The following is a 24338-nucleotide window of genomic DNA, read 5'->3' as shown; positions in this document are numbered from 1 at the left end:
CAAAAATTGTGTTGGATCGATGTTTATGATACATACAGTGTTCAATGGATGCATTGCATTGATTTTTTATTTAAATAAATAAAATAAATATAAATATGTAATATTTATCGAAATAAATAATTTAAAAAATATTTATCGTTTTGAATTTTTAAATCATATATTGTTTATAATATGTATCTCGTTTACACGAGATATAACACGTCAGTTGTAATGTGTCTATCTCGTTTATACTGTAAACGAGATACATATATATCGTTTATATTGTAAATGAGATAGACATGTATCTCGTTTATCGTATAACGAGATATATAGAAGACAATTGCAGTAGCTATAAAATGATGTTTAACTCTTAGTATTTTTCACAAACTTTTTCTATCCTTTTTGTGTCTCATAATTCTCACAAATACAAGGGATTAATGGCCAGTAATAGTCCATACATAGTTGTGCTTGTTTATCCCAATTGTCGTATGAGAAATGGCGACAACAAGGTGACATTTGAGTATAAGGATCCGATATTGTTTCGCACTCAGCGTGTGGAGACGTCGGATTTGAAGAGTTTGATATTGAGCAAACTCGGTGGTATACAAGCGAGGGAAATCGGAAGGGTGACGTATAGGTTGCTGGCACCCATGAGTAACGGAGTCTTCCGGTTTTGACTATTCCGACTTCAAGGGGACGACCATGTTCGACTGATGTCCGTGACGCCCCGCTATGCGCCAAACAGAGTGATTGGTACGTCCAAACCAACACAGCCGAGCCCCAAGATAACGCCCTACACTTCGCGAAGTCCCAGAGAAGCGGTAGCCAATGTATGTGCCCCAGGTTGTCATCAGATACCCTCCGATCAGTAACATAATATAGCACCTAGCGTACTGTCGGAGGGTCTCCGGGTCGTCGGTTGGGGGCATCTGCCGGACACGATCCCGCAACCACACCATCTTCAGTGTGAAAGACTCCTTCCTCTGCGTAGCCTGCTGTGCCGCCACTGGAGGCCTAGAACCAAGTAGCTGCTCCACCATAACCCACGTCTCCATGTCGTACCACCTACCGAAGTCACGGAGGCACCCCAACGGGGTTGTCGTGTGCGCGTAGGCCTAGGTGGTACGCCACGTCCTGCAGGGTGATAGTGACCTCACCCCACGGGAGATGAAACGTGTGCATCTCCGGACATCATCGCTCTACGAATACCGAAATCAGGGAATTGTCAAAAATAAAGTCACTGAGTGGCACCGTGTCGCCGAATCCAGCCTCAGCCAGATACGGGACGATGGCGTTCAGTGGAGGAAGGGTATGGCTCACTCGTCAGGGCAGTAGAAGGCGAGTCCTCTGAACAATAAAATAAAAATTCAGCCTTATAAAGATATGATCATAAATTTATGCACATACTTGAATTTTTACTCTTTTTTTATTTTTTGTGTTTAGATCCGTTTAACATGTGATACACAGCAAATATTTCTATCTAACTTACAGTTACTTCTAATTAAGAACATACTTCCATGTTTCTAGCCTACACATGTCTCTAAATTACATGTGGCAGGATACCTTTCATAATTAGAACGTTGTACATACTAACAACCTAGTACAAGAAAAATAAAGTTCCAAATCAATAATTAAGTCATAACAACCTTATACAAGTAAATAGAGTTCTAAATTCTTTCTAAAGACCTCTCACTAAACTATTTAACTACGTTGTTGTCAATTCAAGACTACCCTAAAAACGGCCACATACTTAGATTAAACAAACAGAACGCAACTAATGTCGAAGTCGGCCGCTCCAGCGTAATGTGATGTGTCGTTCAGCCTGTTGATGTCTCCGTCGTTCCCTGCCTGGTACGCCATCACCGTATCGGTCTAAAATAGGGTAAGAAAGGGACAAAAGAGGAGAAAAAGAGGTTGACTCAATCAAAATGGGACCCAAATTGTCGCTGTAAACGATTTCTATTTATAGACGTGGATAGGCCTTATCTCGTTTATAGTGTAAATGCAATAAGGGGTCTATCTCATTTACAGTAGATACGTTGTAGCTAACGTATCATATCTCGTTTACAGTATAAACGAGATATAACTTAAAAATACAAAATAATAAATATTTTTTAAATTATTTATTTCGATAATTATTATATTTATTTTATTTATTTAAATAAAAAATCCGCATTGCATTGCATAGCACGTAGATTTTCTGATCCTCGATATTTAAGAGAACCTACACCTTATGTTAGTTGTATCCTCTAATAATAGCTTATGATAGATAACTAGCACTAGGTTAAATATCATAATATAAGTTGGTGCAAAGAACCTAGCTTTGGTATTTGCATTGTCTCTCGTTTAAACATGTGCGCGCGCTGACTTGTCCTAAGTGATAAGCATTCCTTTTCTTCTGGAGAACTTTATTGATTGGAAAAGTCTAGGGGGCCAGCAGTTTTATTGAATTTTGGCCAGCATGTAACCAGCAGAGGAAGGTGAACCATTGGATGAAATTTCACACCAATCTCACACCATCAAATCATCATTGATGACTAGTTGATGGCTAACAATCACAAAAATTGCTGGCCCCCTAGCATTGCTCTTATTGATTATTATTCGCAATTCAACTTTTGTTAATTATAAGTAGATAATGGAGTTCATTTTAAAGGAATATGAAGAGTACTGACTGGACTGGAGTAGTTAGGTACGTTGTTTGCAAATGCTGGGGAGTAGTTAGCTAGTCTTGGTTCTGCTATTTCGTCATACATGGAAAACAAAATCACCTAACCAACCACACCACGCAATGGGTGCTGGTAATATTCAGAAGCATTGATGAATCCAATCCCTTTGCAGTTGCATGATGCAAGCCCAAAGCAGGAGAAGACAAATGCAATGCTGCTTCTATATACTATTTTATTACCACCTCAGTCTCTCGCGCTAACTAGTAACTACTTTAATTTTCCATTACAACAGCAAGGGCTACTATTTCTAGATACTGCATACCCCTCTCCTCTCTGTTCTCATCTGATCAAATTAAAGTTTTTCAGAAGCCACTCTGCCAATATATGAGGTCACTTGGATTATATACATCCGATGCACCAACCAACTCACACCCATGCCATGCCTACCCTCTATAATTTCTCTACAATCTCATCATTAATTTAACAGTAACTTCCACAACCTGCTATCAGTCCATTATTTGAATACAAATGCCATACGCATTCATTATTGGGAGTTGCGACTCACTTAGGGACCCAAAAACTGACACAATAAGTATTTATACGCAAACAGAAGTGTTGTTCTCCTCCATGATTTTATATTTAATAAAACTCAAATCAATGGAATTTAGGTTGCTTTGAATATTTTGAATTTGATAGCTATGTAATCCAAAGATCTCCATGACGGAGTAGCAACATCAAGCATGGCACAAAGTGAGAATCTGACATGAGAGATAAAATTAGATTCTTTTTATCATGGCCCATCAATGTGTACACTGACCAACAGAAAGAAAGACCCTAATATTACACTAAACCTTAATCTCATTCTTTCTTTACAAAACCACCATCTTTGGTTTCTAAGTAGCTGCTACTTTTTCTTTTTCTTTCTTACCATTAACTACAATCTTGTAGGGTTCTCTTTTCCTGGCAGATCACAATTTTCAAAATTTAAAGAGCGTGTTTGTCTTCAAAGGAGTTCCTCATCCAAGGCACCGACCTTTCTTCAACACAATCAGCGTTTGAAGATTCTGAAAAACAAAGCCAGTAAAAAACCATAATTAGCTTAAGTAAACCAATCATTAATTAATTAAGGAAATTAAAGTCCAATTAAGTACCTCGGGAGTTAAAGGACCTCTTGCAATGAAGGATGGCGCCTTGGATCCCATCATGCTGCAGCAGCAGCGTATCATCACTCCTGCTGGCCAGAGAACCGACTCCGACCAACGCCGCCGGCGATGACCTGCTCTTCCCTAGATGCCTAGAAACACCTCTCATCCCCGCCGGAAAACTACTGTGTCTTGCATTTCCTGAAGAAACAGAGGCCACCGTAGGCGACGCCGTGGTGTCACCATAGTTCCTGGAAACTCTGACATAGAAAGGCCTTATGAGCTTCAAGTATTTCTGCAACGATTCCTTTGAAAATCTGTGTGTTTTGGGTTGCTCGGTTCCAAGTTTGGCTCCAAAGCTTCTTGTGCTGTTGACTCTGCTGAGTGTTGGAGTAGAAGAACAGCTATGGAAGTCTTGTACATGGAGCTTGAGCGCGAAAACCTTACTAGTACTGTGGAGCCTTCCGCTAGAGTGTGGTGGATTGTCCTCTGTTTTTTGCATTGTGTTGGTGCGTTTCCTGAAGGTGAAGATTCTGAAGCTGGGAGCGGATTTAAGGAGAGCAATGGGGGATTGGGGCTTTGAAATAGGCTCGATTGGGAGCACCTTTCGCTTGGAGATGGAGGGAACATCATCGGTGTCGTGTTTGGTCTGTTTTGGTGTTTGCATGTCATGGAGGGTGAGCTCCAAGTCGAAGAAGGAGTCTTCTTCGTCGTCGTCGGATTCAATGTCGGTTTCAACCACAAGGTGAGGTTGTGCTGTTGTTGTGGTCATTGGACTGGGGTTGTTCCTCCAGAACTTGAGGAAGTTCAGAGAGTCCATGGAAGAACAGAGAGAGAGAGAGAGAGAGAGAAAGAGAGAGAGTACTCAACTGTATCGAGCTTAGGGTGGGTTTTATAGGGAGGGATGTTGGGTGATGGGTGAATCAGAGAGACTAGAGAGCATTGAATGTGCTGCCTGCTTGGGGAATCAGAGAGACCAGTCTCCCTTTTGCTTTTTAGACACTCATCACACGCTGCCTCTTTTTCTTTTTATTATTTTTAAGTTTTAACTCTTGCCTTAATGCCTCACTCTCACACTGTACGCTAACACTCGCTTTTTTTTCCTTATATTTTTATACTATTTAGTCATTAAATCATGTTTATTCAAGTGCTTTATTAGTAATAGAAGAAGAATAACTATAAATTTCAGGTAACTACATTTAACTGTCCTTTCAATAGTAGTTGGTAACACATGTAAAAAGAGTGAGAAAGGAGAAAAATGAAAAAGTAGTGCGTCTTACACTACATTTGTAGAAGATGATGCAAGGATGCTGACGGGAAACTTCCAAAAAGGGTAGAGAGGTGGTAGTAAGTAGTATTGTAGTAACAAAAGGAAAAGATAAAAGAAAAAAAAAAAGAGAAAAGACGGGTTAATGAAAAGAGAAGAATCATAAAAAAGAGCGCAAAGGTCTCTCTGCTGCTTTTTAACCTTTCCTTTTTTTCTTTCTTTCCAGAGAGACCTATTGGTTATTTAGAAATTAAAAAAGAAGCTGAAATATGAGTCAGAAAATTAGACCAATTTTATAAAAAAATGTGATTTTTATTTCTACGTTTACCAAATCTTAAAAACAAACATGGAAAACAAAAATATTGGTTATTTAGAAATTAAAAAAGAAGCTGAAATATGAGTCAGAAAATTAGACCAATTTTATAAAAAAATGTGATTTTTATTTCTACGTTTACCAAATCTTAAAAACAAACATGGAAAACAAAAACACAAATGGAACGGTCCTTAAACTTCTTTCTTTACAAGGAAAAAAGGCAAAGGGTAAAAAAGGTTCAAAGCTGGGGTCACGCATGTCCTGTTGCTTTTAGGACCCCAATCTTAATAGTCTTACTCTTACACCCCACCCTCCTAACTCCTAAGTTTTGAAGAGGTCCAAGTCTTTGTTTTGTGGTTTGAATGAGCACGATGGTCCAAAGTCTTTTTGCTACAAAAGGTTTGACTTGTTATCTTGGTTTGGATAGTCTTGCACTCTTCCTTATCACTTTTATTTTGTGCATTACAAAACTGCTTCCATAAAGTGTGACTCTGTGTGGGTATAAAATTTGAGGGAAAATGTGAGTCCATGAATAAGAATTTTCAGTCTATTCTTGTTGGAATCCAATCCAAGGTATTCTTTTTCACTGTTGAATCAAATGTTTACAATAAGATAACAAGTTATAGCTATTAGTGAAAATGTAATTTCTATTACTCGCATCATGATTTAGGGTAATGCTAATGTGCTGAAAGCAAATTTTTTGCAGTATGTGAAGAATTGATGTGTCATTATTGGATGGGTGACACGTATGAGTACTGTGGTTATACTCACGGACAATTTCTGTCACACAATCAGAAAGATGTAAAAGAGTGATTAGGTAGAATATATTAATGTTATTTTAATACTTGTGATTATGTTTATTGAGCTTTTTATGGACTAGCCAAATTATTTTTTTAAATGTGGGCTAAGTTGAGTTTATGAAAAAAATTTTATTCGATTGAAAAATAACCTTGTCTTTATAACATATAAATAATGTACAATTATATAAGCTTTTATATTATAAACAAAAAAAACGTAACATTAATTTGTTGTCGAATAATTTATTATTTATAAAATAAGGATATATATATTTTTTCAAAGAAAATTATGATAAAGAATTTAAATAGGTATTTAAAATAAGTTTTTAAATGTATTTTATTTTATTTTATTATTTTTTACTTATTATTTACGACAACAAAAAATATATTTTTAAAGTAAGTCATCATTATAAGAAATTTAAACAGGTATTTAAAATTAATTTTACTGACTAGGTAAAGAAATTTTTACAATGTTTAATTCATAAATGATGGAGAAATAAGTTTTAAAATATGATATTTAATTAATCAAAAGTTTTTTACGAATATTTTTATAATTTAATTTGATATACTGTCAGTGTAAAATAATTTTATACGTACATCTAATTACGTAAGATCATATACTAAAAATAAGGGGTAAGTATGGTTTTGCTCCCTAACGTTGAGGGTGAAAATCGAAACCGTCCCTCATCTAATTTTCGATTTAGAATCGTCCTTAACATTTTTTTCGTATTAAAATCGTTCTTTTTAATATTTTTTTATATTATTCCTAAACTACCCCTATTTTAATAAAAAAGTTATAAAATTTAAAAAAAAATAAAAAAATCCGTGTAGGGGGAGGGGGGAGAAAACACGTCGGGGAAGGGAGGAGAAGGAAAAGGGCATACGAAGGGGGAGGGGAGGGGAGGGGAGGGAAAAGGGAAAGGGGAAAGGGGAAAGGAAGAGGGGGAGGGGGAAGGGGAAGGGAAAGGGGGGGAGGGGACGGCCGCGAGAAGAAGAAAGGAAGGGGGAAAGAGGGAGGCGGCGCGGTAGGTGACATTGCCGCCGTCGCCACTGCTGTTGACAGGAGAAGAGAGGGAGATTTGAGAGAGCTGAATGGGAAGAAGACGCAGGAAACCTCGTCGCCGCGCCCAGCCCGTGCTGCGTGCCTCGTCACATCGCCACCCAAACCGCTGCCCAACTTGCCGTCGCGCCAGCCACCCACGACAGAGGAGAGAGATCGAACAGAGAAAGACGCGAAGAGGGAGAAGGACTCGCGCTGTTGCTTCTTGCCGCCTCGCTGCTGAGGGAAGCCAGCGTCACCGTCGCCGCTGCTCCTCGCCGTCTCGCCGCCTCGCCACTGTTCCTCGTTGCCTCGCCGCTTCTGCTTCTTGCTTCGATTTCTGTTTCTGCTTTGTCTTCTGCTTCTTCTGAGTTTGTTTGAGTTTGAGTTTTGGGTTTATTTTTCTGAGTTTGAGTTTTAGGTTTGTTTTTCTGAGTTTGAATTCTGGATTCTGAGTTATGAGTTCTGATTATGATGATGATTTTCTGAGTTGAGTTCTTGTTTTTTTTAGTTTGAGTTCTGGGTTGTTTTTCTAAGTTTGAGTTCTGGATCTGAGTTCTGGGTTCTGGTGAGGATGACGATGATGATGTTGATTTTTTTTAGTTTTGGTTGGTGTGATGCAGATAGTGATGGAGTAACAATGGGTGGGGGTGGTGGTGGTGAGTTTTGGTTCTGAGTTCTTATGATTCCATTATCCACGGTGGTGGTGTTGGTGGTGGTGTTGGTGCTGGTGGTGGTGGTATTGGTGTTGGTGCTGGTTGTGGTTGTGGTTGTGGTAGTGGTGTTGGTGTTGGTGGTGGTGATGGTGGAGGTAATTGTGCTGATAGTGGTGATGATATTTTTGTCCGAAAAAAATTAAAATGATGATTTTAATACGAAAAAAAAAACGTTAAGGACGATTCTAAATTGAAAATTAGATGAGGGACGGTTTTGATTTTCACCCTCAACATTAGGGACCAAAACCATACTTACCCCTAAAAATAACTATATTTTATATTGATTATGTGATGAATAGTCATAAAAAAATAAACATTATTGCATAATAGTGTAAAATATTTTATATTGTCAATGTATCTCCAAAGATCTAATATATTTGCACGTAAATTTATATAAAATTTGAAAATCAAAATGTAAAAAAAGAGATATAGGAAAGAAAAGTGAGATTTAAATTTAAATTAGACGAAAATTTGAGAAAGAAAAAAGTTGGGCAATTATTAAAATAATTGAGAGGTTAATACTATTTTTTAATTTTATCAAAACTCTCTAAAATATTAAAGTGGGTGGACACAGCAAACCTTTGATTTTATTTATATTATTATTATTATTATTATTATTGAACCAAACCTACTTTTAATTATTTTATGGACCAATAAAATATTTAGGCTAAATTTAAACTCAAAATTCTGACTAAAATAAAATACATTTAAAAACTTATTTTAAATACCTATTTAAGTTCTTTTTCATGATTTTCTTTGGAAAAAAAATGTCGTCGCTTTATAAATAATGAATTATTCGGTAACAAATTAATCATACGTTTTTTTATTTGTAATATAAAAGCTTCTTGTATCATTACATAATATATTACAAATACAGTTATTTTTTACGCAATTAGTTTTTATATTATCATAAAAATATAAATCAAATAAGTTTTTATTTTATAAATTAACATTAAAAACTTAGCCTACACATAAAAATAATTTGGCTAGCTCATTAAAAAGTCCAATAAATATAATCACATGTATTATGATAACATTAATCTATTTTACCTAATTATTTTCGTACACTTTTCTGATTGTGTGACAAAAATGATCTGTGTGTATAACTACAGTATTCATACTCATACTTGTCACTTATTCAATTATAACACATTATTTTCTCACATGTTGAAAAAATTTGCTTTCAACACGGTAACATTACCCCATGATTTAAAGTAGACCTTACTAAAATAGGGTATTAATTAATGCATGACCAGAAAATCTAAGTAATTAGCCAGTATCATTCGGATTCTGGCATAATTAAACCACATGAATACTTTGACTAAATTGGTTTAGTTTCGCGTCCAAATCAATGAAGTCTGCTCATTGAAGTCGGTCAATTCAACAATATTGTGCGTAAGAAAGTAAAACTCCCTTGCTGATTTTACTGAATGCAACACAATTTGATGTCCCTTTAAGTTAACCACACCTCCTATTTCTAGCACATTTCTTAAACAATTTGCACATCCCAGCTAATGAAAGCAACATTCCGAGGCCTACCATAAACCCTTTTATGCCATGCAATATTACCATAGCTTGCATAACTTCTTACTATTGTAGTCTACTATACTAATAGTCCAGTATTCGAGTAGTTTTCAGGAATTACATAGGTTTAGACCCGTATCTAGTTGTGGAAGGTGTTATTAGCTGTGAATAACAGTTCAATAGAATAATCAGAATCAGCAGATACAAATAAAAAAAGAAAACAAAAAAGAAAAAAAAAATGAAGACCTCTAAAAATTCTCTCATAATTATTATTAGAGAAATATAGGAAATAATTTGTAGTTTGCTAACATTAGTCAATTCTAAAATTTAAGTTTAAAAATTCTTTCATAATTATTATTTAAAATTTAGATTTAAGATAAATACAATTATTTTAAAAAAATTAACTAATATTGACTAAAAAAATTTAATTACTTAATTTTATTATTATTATAAAAAGTAATGAGATGTTTTCTTTCCTTAATCTTAAGAAAGTAAAAGGAGAAAAAAGGAATAATCATATGCAAAGAATCAAGAAGTAATATTTTGATCAAATTCTGAAAATCGAACCAATAATTGAATCATTTTAGAAACTGATTCACTAGTTCAATTTTCTAATTGGTTCAATGATAATTTAAGTAGAATAATCGAATTATAAAAAAATATATAAAATAATAAATAAATACACAAAAATTATAAATACTAATAATTGAATTATATTCTTATTATTATATTAATTAGAATGTTACATTATATTTCTATTATGTTATAACTATAGTCATTTGATTAATATATTTTGGCATTTTATAATTTTTAAATTCAAACTAAATTGATTAAGAATTAAAAAATTTTAGTCTCTTCAAATCCGATGCCAATCGAATTGTATTGTTAGACGATTCTCGGTCTGATCGGTCTAATCCGATGCGATCGAATTTCCAAACATTAAAGTTCACATATCAAATGGAAAAAAGTTATTTAAAAGAAAAGAACTAAATTTTTTTCTGGATGTGAACCTGAAGTGAATAACCTAGTGACCTACAGATAAATAGAGTAAAAGCTGCAGCAGTATGTAACTTGGGAAAATGCTGATATTATGCATTGTAGTGGAATATTGCTATTGTGTGGTCGTTATCCATCTTGTATTCCTTGTTAAATCTTTTTTCTTTCCGATCAATCGATGACAATGGAAAATCACCAACAGAGTATTACCAGTTTCTTCACACACAGAGCATTCACATCAAACAAGCTACGACATACATCTTAACCAAGCTCTCTTTCTTTTATTTCTTTTCTTTTCATAATGTTTGAAAAGCAGAATATCATTTAGCTGGTAAAATTTTTTTTTAAAAGTAGTTTTTTTTTTTAAATAAAAAAGCTCAACATAATAAAGTGGAGCAAAAGAAAAGAAGCAAAAATTCATAACGCTAAAAATAATAACTTCTAGCCATTTCCGACATTGCCATCAACAACTACAGGTTCACTTCCAATCCACTCATCGTAACTTATAAAGGATCTGTTAATAATATCCACCACACTTGAACCTTGATTTTTAAAAATTCTATCATTTCTTTCTAACCAAATTGTTTAGCAAAAAAATCAACCAACCACCGCTTCCGTTCCATCTTTCTCGTTGATATATCCGTTCAACTTTTATAGTGTTGCTTGAGTGTACCTGAAATAGTCCATATCCTTACAAGAGCGAACAACCAAGCACACCACACCTGCTAAGTGAGCTCACAACCAATGAACAAGTGAAAAGCAATTTCAATAGATTTATGACATAAAACACACATATTATCATTCTTGTAAGACCCTGAATTTAAAAATAAAGGTTAAATACGAAATTTATTTATAATTTATTATATTTAATTGAGATTATATTTTTAAGAGATTTTACATATCCATTAAGCAATTTCTTATATATGATTCAAAACTTTAGGAATTGAATGATAATAAGAATTTTATATGTTTTAATTTGAATAATTAAATTTTTAGCTCTATTTTATAATTTAAAAAAAATTAATTTGATTATCTCCAAATATTGAATTAGAGTATTGAGTTGAATATAATTTGTAAATTGATGCTTAAATTATAATTTCATAGATATTATTATTGGATTCAAAATTAGTTTTCAATTATTATATTATCTTTTAATTTTATTAAAATTACAAAATTACCCAAAATCCCCAATTTCATACACAAAATCCTAATCTCCAAATTAAAACTCGAATCCCTTCTACCCAACCCACACACACGTAACCCCCACCACCTGCTCATTCTTCCATGAGACACGTTCACCTTTCCTCACCGCCACTCACACACCACACACAACAAATAAACAAGCATGCATACAGACAAATACATAGAGGGAGATAGAGATCCGAAAGAGTGAGGGAGCCGCGAGAGGAAGATGCGGAGGGAGGAGCTGCTTCCCGTCGCTGCCGTCGACCCATGCACCGCGGCCGTGTCTTGATGCCGCCGTCACCTTCACGGAGGAGCCATGCGCGAGAGAGGAAGATCGAAAGAGAGATAAAGATTCAAGGGAGAAGAGGAGGCAGTGCTGTCACCTAGCCGCCGTGCCTCCTTGCTGCCGTCGAGTCACCCATTTTCGTCGCTGTTTCGGCGCCGTGGAGCCATCGTCGTCATCATCACGAGCCGCACATCATCGCCATCGCTGTCGCCAGAGCCAGAGGAGAGAGGAGCAGCGTTCGCGAAGGAGAAGACGAACGCGAGGAGAGGGAGACTCATATGCGAAGGGTAGCACCGCCATGCCTTCACACCGTCGAACCGCCATCGCCACTGCTAGGGTTTGGCTCTGTCAGGTTCTGTCGCCGCCAAGGGTTCCATTCCGGTCAGATCTTCTGTCGTTGTCACCGCATCCTTGTTGTTGCTCTACCGCCATTGCCGCAGGTGGAGTCTGCCGTTGAGTTGTGTGTCGCTGATGGCGGTGAACCAAACTATCGTCCTTGTTGCTGAAGCTGTTTGGGGTAGCCACTCTAACTCAGTTGCTTAGCCATGTCTTGGCTTTTTCGTCACCAAAGAAGCACTATTAGAACCACCGATGGCACTAACTCGGTACTATTCTGGTACGATCTTTTTCCTTGAATCTGCTTCACTTCCTTATTCTACCATTCTAATTTTATTGAGCCTTTTCTTTACCTTGGATTTTTTCAGTATTATTTCTTATTGTTTTCATTCAATTTGAATCCAATATTTCCTCCAAGTGCTGTGGTCATTGACGTGGCAATAAGAAATGAATGCTGCTATCGTTGTTGTCACAAACGAGTTATCGCTGTTGGTTTAAATCGTGTGTGTAAGATCTAGAAATTTCGGAAAAATCTTATTATGAGCTAATTTTAATTTATTTATTCATTAAAGATTTTTATTCTCATAAAATACCTTATTAAAAGTAATTAAATCAAGTTCTAATAATTAAAATAGAAATTTTACTTAATTTTCTATATTTAAACTATAAAGCTTAGTAGTTATAAAAGAATAAGAATTTTATGACTTAGTTTAAATAATTGAAATTTTAGGATTTAATACTTTAATTTTTATAAAAAAAATTAATTATATTATCTCTAATTTTAAATTACAATATTTTATTAAATGCTGATTTGCAAAAATGATAATTAAATAATATTTTCAAAGTAATTTTGAAGGATTAAATTTAAATTTTAAAATTTATACAATATAACCTAATTTGATTTAAAATTTGCCAAAATATCCCTAATTTCAATTATTCCCCCAAATCAAACTCTAATCCTAAAAACTAAACACAAAACCCTAATTCTCTTGTACCCAATCCTAGCCGCCATTAACATTTTCCTTATCACAGACACACACGGTAGGAAAAAAAAGAAGAAAGAAACAAAAGAAAGGGAAGAACGGAGTGGGGTAGGGAAATCAAGGAAGAAAGAAAGAAAGAAAAGGGGGAAAAAGAGAGAAAGCAGAGGAAGAGAGATGGGGATCGGGGAAGTGAGAGAACAGAGGAGAGTCGGGGAGAAGAGGAGGAGACGCCGCGTTCTGCTTCGTCGTTGTGCAGAGATGGTGGTTTAATCCCGCCTGCAGTGAAGATGGTGATTTTATCCCGCTCACGTATTGATAATCCCGCTTGCTTGTGGAACCTACGGATAAGGATGGTGGTTTAATCCCGCTTATCTGAGTCGTGTCTGACAACATAACCGACGCATGAGCTCATGGCCAGTAGGACAGGCATGCATCATATGCATTTATATGACATTGTTTGGGTGTGCATATTGTGATTGGTTTGCCTATGTGAATAGTTATTTTTAATTGCTAATTGCTCTACTTGATATAACTGCTTGATTATGTTTGAACCTTCTTACTTGTGTTTATGATTGTAAATTGGTTGGATTGTAATGAATTGGTTATTGATTGAGTTGTTTGGGCCTAGGGCCGTGGTTGATTATGAGATGGGCTGAAGGCTGTGTTTGGTTTGTGTTTCTGATTTAGTAAAGTATGAAAAACTAAACTGTTTTAGCATAGACTTAATGAACCTATGTTTGGAACAGGTTGGTCATTCATGCTGTTTAGGAAAAACCTTTTGAAAGGCTTTTGAAACTTTTGAAGAAATAGCAATTTCCTCCTTTAGAAAGGATTTCAGGTTTTTAATAGTAAATATTTGGTTTTGAAAAGATGCATAAGGCAGTTATTAATCACTGTAACGATTTTATTTTCACGTATCCTATTATAATAATTCTGCAACCCTATAGTGAGAACCCTTTCGAGGACGATGTTCTCACTCCACTACAGGTGTTCCCTTTTCAGGATATGGACGAGGAAGTCACGAAGAGTTTATTCTATTTTCCGTTATTATGATGTATTGTATTGTTTTAGATATTATGTTTTCCCTCGTCTTTATCTTTATAAATTCTATAAGAGGGATAGGAATTGTACTAGATAATGCTTGTAAAATTATTAATATATATATATATATATATATATATATATATATATATATATAGGTATTCTTTGAAAGTATTGATATTTGTATGGATGTATGTCATCTATTAAAAAGTCTCTTTAGCAGTAATACAATTTAAGTTTTAAACAGGCTCATATTTTAGTATTAAATAGTATAAGAGTTGTCGAAATACCCGAGCTATCAAAATGGCGCAGCTGGAAATGTGATATTTTGATAGTTAGGATGTTACAGTGTGGCTGAGACGATTTATGGTAGGAAATTTTATTTTAAAATTAATCGTTTTAATTTATGAATACCATTGAAGTTTAGTGAATAAGTGAAAATAATTTATAAATGTCTCGTGTGACTAGTTTTGTTGTTGTGAGTGGTTAATTGACGAAATTGAATTGCGACTGGTTGAATTGTGGTGTGACTGAAGTTGTTTTTCTGATTTTGATATAATTGTTGAAAATTTTTATTGATGTGCTTATGCTGAATTGGTTGGTTGTGGCTATATTCTGATTATTGAGAATAAGTGTTTGCGGTTGATTGTAGTTATTTGATGTATCAGAGTAGCTGCGAAACTGACTTGCAACTGGTTGGTTTTGGTTTTAATGGTTGTTAATGTTGATTCATGGATAATTAGGATTAAGTCTGAGAACTATTAAAAGATTGAAGTTTAATTATTGAAATGTTTTCTTGAAAACTAACTTTTAAATCAAAATAGTAACTTTGCTAAAGATTAAATGATTTTAAAATAACTAGAACTATGGAAGGTTGATTTCTGGGATTACTAGTTGATTGAGTTGAATTTTGGAAAGGATTATATGATATGCGAAAAGTAATTATGAATTGATGAGATTGGAGTATGATTGATTTGTTAAATTGTGTATGTCAGATTGATTGAGAAACGTCCGTTTGATAATTGTTCAGAAAGTGAGAACCTGTAAGGGTGGCTAAGCTCGAGTTTAGGCAAAGTGCTGCCAAAATTTTTATAAAATTTGGGACTTTTTGAAATGCTATTTTAAAAGACTTGGTTTTGGAAAGTTAAATTATTTGAGCCTTATTATGTTGGAAAAATATTTATTCTATTTTGACTTCGATTTATTAAGAAGGGTATAATGTTTTAAATTCTATCTTTTGAGAAGGGAGTTCATTTTAAGTAATAATTTGAGTTCGGTTTATTAAGGAAAGGAATTTTTATTAAACGTTAAAGAAGTTTAGCTACCTAGAAACTAAACGTTTTGAGGTCATGATAGGTGAATGAATAATATGGTGATGCAGAGGTATATATAGTTAAGCGGTGATGCGGAGGTACATTTACTAATATAGTGATGCAAATGTATGAGTATGTGGTGATGTGGAGGTATAATGAAAATAAAAGAAAATGATAAGCAATGAATGAAACAAAAGTTGAGAATTGTATGTTGAATGGGTCTTGTGCCAAATTGCTAATGCGAAAGTGCTTGCCTAACTGATAGCCTAAGATTGCTAATGCAGGAATGTTCACCTAACTGATAGCACTGTTTCTTACCATGATGCCAAGATATCCTAATTGACATGGGTTCGCCCATGATGATAATTGTGCCTGACTGACACTGTAAAGATTTCATATTTGGGGTTCACCCCGAGTAACGTCGGGTTGCAAGTAGACAACCGACGCATGAGCTCATGACCTGCGCTAGAGATAGACATGCATCATGTTGTTTGCACATTTGTATTTGATTGTGTTTGCTTGTATTACTTCTCTGTGATTGTGCTGTTTGACTTGTTTGTATGTTGATTTGGATCTCTACTTGCACTATTAGTTTGCGAATGTTTTGAGGTGTTTAAGAATTGCTGTTGTGATTGTTGAGAATTAATTATGTGGCTGAGAAATAGCTAAGAAGATAAGTTTTATGAACGAGATTTTGTTTTAAACTCTGAAATTTAAAGAAAGTGTTTAGTTATCTAAAGTAAAATTTAAAAGTATTTTCTAGGGTTGGTAAAAATATAGTTTTCTTGAGTAAATGAATTATTTGCATTTTAATCTTTACTTTTACGGAATTTTCTTTCCCTACTGAGAATATGTGGTCTGTTCTCACCCCAAAATCTTCCACCCTTTTAGTGACACAGGTTCGAAGACTTAGTTTAAAGCTGTGGGCGGTTATTAGACTTATTTACGAGTTAAGTTTATGAGTTGAGTTGCTTTCATAGAATTCCCTCGCCTTTGTTGTTTAAGATTTTATTTTATCCAGAGGATAGGTATTGTACTCGAGTTTTATATTAAATTTGTTTGTATAGCATTTATTATTATTAGTAATTATGTGATCATTATTACTTGGTGGTCTTAGATATATGATTTTGATTAGTAGAAAACAAAATTTTTCGGCATTTTCTTAAAAATTGAAACGCGACATCGAACTAAAGGCTCAGTATCAAATAGTAAATAAGGAAAGTAGGTTAGTAACGCCTTACTTTTGGTATGATCATGACGTACTGGAAGTTAGGTTGTTACAATTCTGGCCAAAAACACCTAATCTACACAGTCTTTTCCTTGTATTCACCCTACCAACCAGTACCAAGTAAACAACTCAACCCTTGGTGGGGCGAATTCTCTCCAAATAGTACTAGTGAAGCTATAGCTTGTGATATCCGTAGAAAGTACCTCTGCCTGCAATACCTGCACAAAGGAATTAGTAGAATAAACACCTTTTTTTTATTAAATTTCCAGATCACTCTGTCCCCTCTCTCAGTTGTCAGTTTCACTAATTGCAGAACCGCATGAAGCTGGTTTACTAGTTCTAGCTCCCATTGAAATAAATCTCGTCGCCACTGAAAATTTCAAATCCACTCTAACCCATCCCAGAATCCACAATCTCCTATGACAGACCCTTGAAGATTTGAGACCGAGAAAAGTCTTGGAAAAGTAACTTTCAGAACACCACAAGGTAACCAGCTATCCTCTCAGAAGCGGATTATCCTGCCATCCCCTAGTTCCATAGCCAAGCCTTTGATCATCTTCTCTCTCACTTGTGGCTCTCTGATTTGTAGTTGACAAATATCCTTCCAAGGACCCCCTATTGTAGGTACAAGATGACAAATCATCTCAAAAAGATTCATGTTATTACAGGAACATACAATTTTCTTCCAAAGTGGACAATCCTCTTTAAAAAATCTCCACTACCACCTGAACAGAAGCGATGCATTCCGAATTACCGCGTCACCAACTCCCAAACCCCCTGCCTTTTTGGGAGCCTGTACAACTTCCCATTTCACTAGAGGCATCCCGTCCCTTCCGTTCTCCTTACTCCACAAAAAGCATCTCTGTAAGGATATTATTTTGTCTGCTACTGCCTTCAGAATTTTGTACAAGCTGAGATAGTAAATAGACAGGCTATTAAGAACAGATTTAATGAGAACCAGCTTACCCGCTTTATTCAGAGACTTTACTTTCCATAGATTATCAATCACTGGTTTCCATGTCTTGTCCAGCCTCGGATTCGCCCCCAAAGAAATGCCAAGATATTTGACAGGTAAATACGCCTCTTTAGACTCCAACATTTGACACATCTGTCGTGTCCAACTTTGCTCACAATTAACCGGGATCAAGCTGAATTTGTCAAAATTGATACTCAGCCCTGACATCGTCTCAAAGCAGCAACTGCTTATAATTTCTGATCATCTCATCTTCAGAAGGGCAAAAAAATATAGTATCATCCGAAAACTGTAAATGTGACAACTCAATGTTATCCCTTCCAACCAACAACAGAGTAATACGTCCATTCCGCACCGCCTCTCTAATCATCCTGTGTATAACATCCACAACAAGCACAAATAGAAAGGGAGAAAGAGGATACCCTTGTCGTAGACCCCTTTCCATTTTGAAGGGCTTAGAGGGAGAGCCATTTATTAGGACCGACATAGACGCAGAACACATACACTCCTTTGTCCACTCCCTCCATCTACGGCCAAACCCCATCTTCTGCAAAACAATATCCACAAAACTCCACTTGACTCGATCATAAGCCTTTTGGAAGTCTAATTTAATAATTGCCGAGCTCTTTTTCCTTAACTTCATCCACTGCATAGTTTCACATGCAATCAAAGCCCCATCATGTATCTTCCTACCTTGCACAAACGTACCCTGTGTTTCTCCTACCAACCCTGGCATTATCTTCTGCATCTATCGAACCAGGATCTTTGATATAACCTTATAAACACAACCCACCATACTAATTGGCCTAAGGTCCTTGATTTCTTTAGCTTTGACAAACTTTGGCGCCAAAGCCACCCAAGTAACATTCGCATCCTAGGTAAAACAGTTGACTGAAAGAATCCCATCATGGCTGCAGTAAACTCCCCACTAACATCCTCCCAACGCTTCTTAGTGAAATTCATATTATATCCATCACTGCTTGGTGCCTTAGTTGACTCACAATCCCAAACCGCATCCTTAATTTTTCCATTAGACGACATCCATTCCAACTCTGCTGCCTCCTCCTCCATTATCATGGAACCTTATCACCGGTGAGGTCTCCTGATGATATAAATTCTTATAAAAGTCTCTGATAGTAACCTTAATCCTTACTTGATTTTTCACTATCCTCCCATGAATAAATAAGGACTCAATCCGATTGTTTCTCCTTCGAGCTGAGGCTAGATTGTGAAAATAGCGGGTGTTCTTATCTATCCCCTTGGCATGCCTGGATCGCGATATCTGCTTCCAATGTAACTCTTCTCTGATATACCATTTCTTACAAGAGCTCACCAGCGCCCTCTTTCTTGCTTCCACAGTTCCATCAACAACCCCATTGCTAACCATATCATATACCTTCTTTATCTCTTATTCAATCTTCATAATTTTCATATCCATGTCCTTAAAATTCTCCTTATGCCATTTACCCAGCGGACCTTCAAAGCCTTCAACTTGTCAATGAATTGTTTGTCGCCCAAATTCCTCCACTCCTCCTTCACCATCCGCAAGAAACCCTCATGAGTAAGCCAAACATCCAGACTCCGAAAAGGTCTCGGCCCCCCTCCCAATCTTGTGATATCCACAATTAATGGGACCCAGGCAAAGAAACAAAAAACACCAGGCGATTCAAGACAAGGGGAGATGGCTAATTCTGGGAATAGGATCTATCCCATACCCTTATTCTAGTATTCTACCTGCTCCGAAAACAATAGGCTGGAGAGAGGAGGAATATTCATCACAGTGGTCTGATAAACCTCTTGGACCTCCTCTAAGCCTTGTTTCAGGAAACTCTTCCAACCACTCCAAACTAACCAGAACTCTATCAATGCGGCTACACGACTGATCCCTAAACCATGTGAACATACAATCAACAAGTGCAAGGTCCAAAAGCTTCATATCTTGAATCCAAAGTTTATAAAAGTTAATTTTTAAAAGATTACTTTTTAAAAAGTATAGCATTTATGTTTAATAAATTAAATTAAAAATTACTTTTAATAAACACAAGTAATAACAATTACGTTTGACAAAATAACTTTTAAAATAAAAAAATAATATAAGAGACATAAATTTAAGCATTAAGTTCAAAAATTAGTTAATATACGAGAATATATTAAACTTTTAAATTTTTAAAAGCACAAGTTAACTTTGAAAAATTTCACCTTAGGTGTGTAACACCCTAACTATCAAAATGTCACGCTTCCAACTGTCCCACTCTGATAGCTCGAGTATTACGACGACTCTTAAAATATTTAATATTGAAATATGAGCCTGTTTAAAACTTAAACCGAATTTTTCAAAAGACCGTTTAAAACGAAACATAAATCCATACTTACAACCATATACATATATATACATAGTATTAACTTTCAAACTTTACATAAAACAAAATCCTATCCCTCTTACAAATGTGTAAAGATAAAGGCGAGGAAAAAACATAATATCTAAAATAATACAATACATCATATAAATAAAAATGAAATAAACTCTTCGTGACTTCTTTGCCCATATCCTGAAAAGGAAACACCTGTAGGGGAGTGAGAACATCGTCCTTGAAAGGGTTCTCACTGTAAGGTTACAGAATTGCTATAATAAAATATGTAAAATAGAAACTGTTTTCAGGGTACAGTGATCGATAGCCTCCTTATGTATCTTTTTAAAACCAAAGATTTATATTCAAAAATCTGAAATCCATTTTAAAAGAGAAAACTGTTAATTCTTCAAAAATTCTAAACCTTTTAAAAAGTTTTTTCCTAGACAGCATGAATGACCAAGCTGTTCCAAATATAGGTTAATTAAGTCTATGCTGAAACAAATTAGTTTGTCATACTTTTCTAAACCAAAAACACAAACCAAACATGGCCTTCGGCCCATCTCATAATCAACCACGGTTTTAAGCCCAAGTAACTCAATTAACAACTAATTCACCACAATCCAACTAATTTTTAGTCACAAACACAAGTAAGAAGGTTCAAACACAATCAAGCAGTTATATCAAATAGAGCAATTAGTACTTAAACATAATTATTCACATAAGCAAACCAATTACAATATGCACACCCAAACAGTGTCATATAAATGCATATGATGCATGCCTGTCCTACTGACCATGAGCTCACACGCTGGTTATGTTGCCAGACCCGACTCGGATATGTAGGATTAAACAACCATCCTTATCCGTAGGTTCCATAAACAAGCAGAATTAAACCACCATCCTTGTTCGGAACACGCAAGCGGGATTAAACCACCGTCTTTGCCAAATAATTTATCAATGTGTGAGCGGGATAAAACCACCATTCTCACTGTAGGCGGGATAAAACTACCATCCTTACATAACGGTTTACGCACTGAGCAAACGGGATTATACCACCATTCTTGCCAGGCCAAAAACCCTCATCATATTCTCAGTAATATCACAATCAATCAAACTCAAAATCTTATTTCAATAATCATTCTTGACTCACTTACTTTCAAATTACAAACGTAAGTTTACATCTTGCCAAGAACCACTTTTCCCAAGTAAATTTTCTTTTCAAAACTTCCAAGCAACTTCAAAACCAAGCCAAATTTAAAATCTCTTTTGAAAGACTCAAAATCATTCATTTTTAAACCATTCACTCCATCACTTTGAAATCAAAAGTTATTAATTAAAATCCATAGCAAGGTCTCATGACTTTAGGAAAGAATAACCTACCTCATTTCTTAAATTCTTTAGAAATCTTCGAAATCATAGTTACTTAAATTGAAATCAATTAAAATGGAGATTTAAAATCAAAACCAAGACATGTAAGCCAAAAGTTCCGAACAAATTTCAAAACCAAAATTATTTAAGCCCAAAAATCAATTTCATTTCATTCTTAAATCGGAAACCTTCCCAAAGGCTCGGAATCATTTAGTCAACATCTTAAAGAATACTTCAAAGGTAATACAAATTTAATTAATCAAAGTTCAATATCTTTTAAAATCCGTTAAAACCCTTCTAAAGGTACTTCTTTAACCAAACTTTAAAATAGTGACGGATCCAGAAAATTTTAATAGTGGGGGCGAAATATATATAACATTATAATAATTTTTATAATAAAAATATTACGTTTACATAAAACATTAGCTATCAAATTATCTACTATAAATTTGTGTATAAATACATATATTATTTAACTTATTTTTAATATGTATTTTGTATTTCAAATTTATATTTTAAAATTTAATCTGTACAAGTGATTATTTTATGTATATGTAGCATAATTATTATTATAATTATATTTTTGTTATTGTAAAATATGATTAGGTTTTAAAATATATAATTACAAATTAAAATATTAAAATAGTAATTTAAGTAATAACATATAATTTAGAATTTAATTTTTTATATTTCATCTTTTGAAACCTTGACAATATAAGTCTTTTTTTTTATATATCGTTAAACAATCATTTAAAATTCAACTTTCATACAAATTAGATCTTGATAATATTCATAGTTGAAAAAGTTCATTTAATTAGTGAAGTTATTATGAAGAAAACTAAAGCTAATTTTAAAAGAAGAAACACAAATGGATAGATAATCTTCTTTCGAGTCGATTTCTAAGAAAGAACACCAATCTTATTTAAATTTGAAAATTGATCATTATAATGAATATCTAATATGAAATTCTCAAATTGGCTATCAAGTGTTGAAAGTTGAATAAAAAATTATTGTGGGATCAAATTTAATAATTTAGTGGGGGCAAATAAATATTATTATTATATACTACTCAATAAAATTCCAAATTGTAGTGGGGGCGCTTGCCCCCACTCTCACATGAGTGGATCCGTCCCTGCTTCAAAACATAGGTCCTTTCATATTTAAATCAATCTTAAAACATAAACTTTCTTTAAACAGATTAAACTCGAAACACCCATTTCTTAATAAATCAAGAATCAAATAATAAAACCTCTCAAATCCAATCCTTTTCCAAATCATATTTTAAAACAAAATCTTAATTTCATAAAAATTCAGTAGCATCTTGATGATTGGATTTTTGACGGTTTAGAATTTTACAATTGAAATCTCGTTGCAAGTATAGTTTCTAAACCAATAAAAAATCTTTTCATACAAAAGATTGTTTGTCACAAGTAACAAACCCCTAATTTTATAAACCGAAGTATTCAAACCTCGGGTCGTTCTCCCTAGGAATTACAATAAAGTGTCTTGTTATTGGTTTGAGTTGTTTTGGGGTTTTGATAAGAGGCATGAAAGTAAATGGCAATGAAAGTAAACTAATAACTCTAAAAGGCTCTTGGCAAGGTATGAAAATTAGAAGTCCTATCCTAGTTATCCTTCTCAATTGTGATGAGAATTGTTCATTGCTACCACTTAGTTAACCCTTACTAGATAAAGGAAAGTCAAGTGGATGAATTGACTTGAGCCACAAGTTCTAGCCAACTCCCAAGGAAAGACTAGCTTTAGTGCACTCCAAACCAATTAGCAATCTCTCCAATTATCAATCAACAAAGGAATTAGATAACTCAAGTGTCACTAATTACTCTACCTAGGCCAAGAGGAACAAAATCTACACTAAATCTAGAAAAGGCATTTCAACAAACACATAAAGTGCAATACAAGTAAACAACATAAATTGCAAGAATTAAAGAGAGATCTAACTATAAAGGCAAGAGATCAATAATAGAAAAGCAAAGAGGAGCAATTATTATGAATTACCTCTTATTGAATTGAAAGAATGTAGAGGGAACAATACTAGATCTACAACAAAATGTAAGAACAACATAAAGGAAATTACAACAAAAGAGTAGAAGAAGATGAATCTAACAACAAAGAATTGAAATGTAGAAGTAGAAGAAAGCAAAGATTTAAATTCTAGATCTAAGAACTAAACCTAATCCTAATCCTAATTCTAGAGAGAAGTGAGAGCTTCTCTCTCTAGAAACTACTTCTAAACTAATCCTAATGTGTGTGTAATGAATGGAATCCCCCTTTTGCTCTTCAATCCTTGGCTTTAAATAGCATCTTTGGCGCCAAAGTTGGTTAGGATTGGGCCCCACAACCCTTCAGAATTCGTTGGCCACGTTTTCATTAAAAAATCATAAACCAACACCGATGCGTACGCGCACATCACGTGTACGCATCCATGGGGTAATTCGCAGGTGCGCGCAAGCGCCAGGTGCGCGCGCGCGTCCATGGGCGAGTTCAACTTCTTTGACTTTTCATGATTTCTCCACTTTGCATGCTTTCCCTCTTCACCCCTTTGATCCATTCTTAGCCCTTTTCAATCTGAAATCACTAACAAACATATCAAGGCATCTAGTGGAATCAAAGGGAGATTAAAACCATCAAATTAAGGGTCTAAAAGCATGTTTTTACATCTAAGCACAAATAAGGAGACAATCACAAAACCATGTCATTTCAATGGATAAATGAGGGTAAAAGGTTATAAAATCCCCTAAAATTAATACAAGATAAACCGTCAAAATGAGGGTAAAAGGTTATAAAATCTCCTAATCATGCTTTCTAAGATTTGTT

General features: G+C 34.8%; 1 protein-coding gene across 1 annotated transcript; it reads right to left on the bottom strand.

Moving 5' to 3' along the window:
* Nucleotides 1-3409: 3409 nt before the first annotated feature.
* LOC130948124 (membrane-associated kinase regulator 5) lies at nucleotides 3410-4782 on the bottom strand. The gene is made up of 2 exons (XM_057876838.1): nucleotides 3797-4782; nucleotides 3410-3709 (listed from the first exon to the last, which is right to left on the bottom strand). Exons 1-2 carry the CDS (start codon nucleotides 4605-4607, stop codon nucleotides 3630-3632), a joined length of 891 nt encoding a protein of 296 aa, XP_057732821.1. The 5' UTR covers nucleotides 4608-4782; the 3' UTR covers nucleotides 3410-3629.
* Nucleotides 4783-24338: the final 19556 nt, after the last annotated feature.

This window comes from Arachis stenosperma, chromosome 9 (genome assembly GCF_014773155.1).
Source record: "Arachis stenosperma cultivar V10309 chromosome 9, arast.V10309.gnm1.PFL2, whole genome shotgun sequence".
NCBI lineage: Eukaryota > Viridiplantae > Streptophyta > Magnoliopsida > Fabales > Fabaceae > Arachis > Arachis stenosperma.
Note: the sequence above shows the minus strand (reverse complement) of the source record. Positions and strands in the feature narration are given on the sequence as shown.

What these genes read in the sequence shown, in the direction of transcription:
- LOC130948124 (XM_057876838.1), bottom strand. Translation starts at nt 4,607, where the DNA reads ATGGACTCTCTGAACTTCCTCAAGTTCTGGAGGAACAACCCCAGTCCA. An exon ending in GAGGTCCTTTAACTCCCGAG is followed by an intron (nt 3,710 to 3,796) that starts GTACTTAATTGG and finishes TTTGTTTTTCAG; the next exon opens with AATCTTCAAACGCTGATTGT.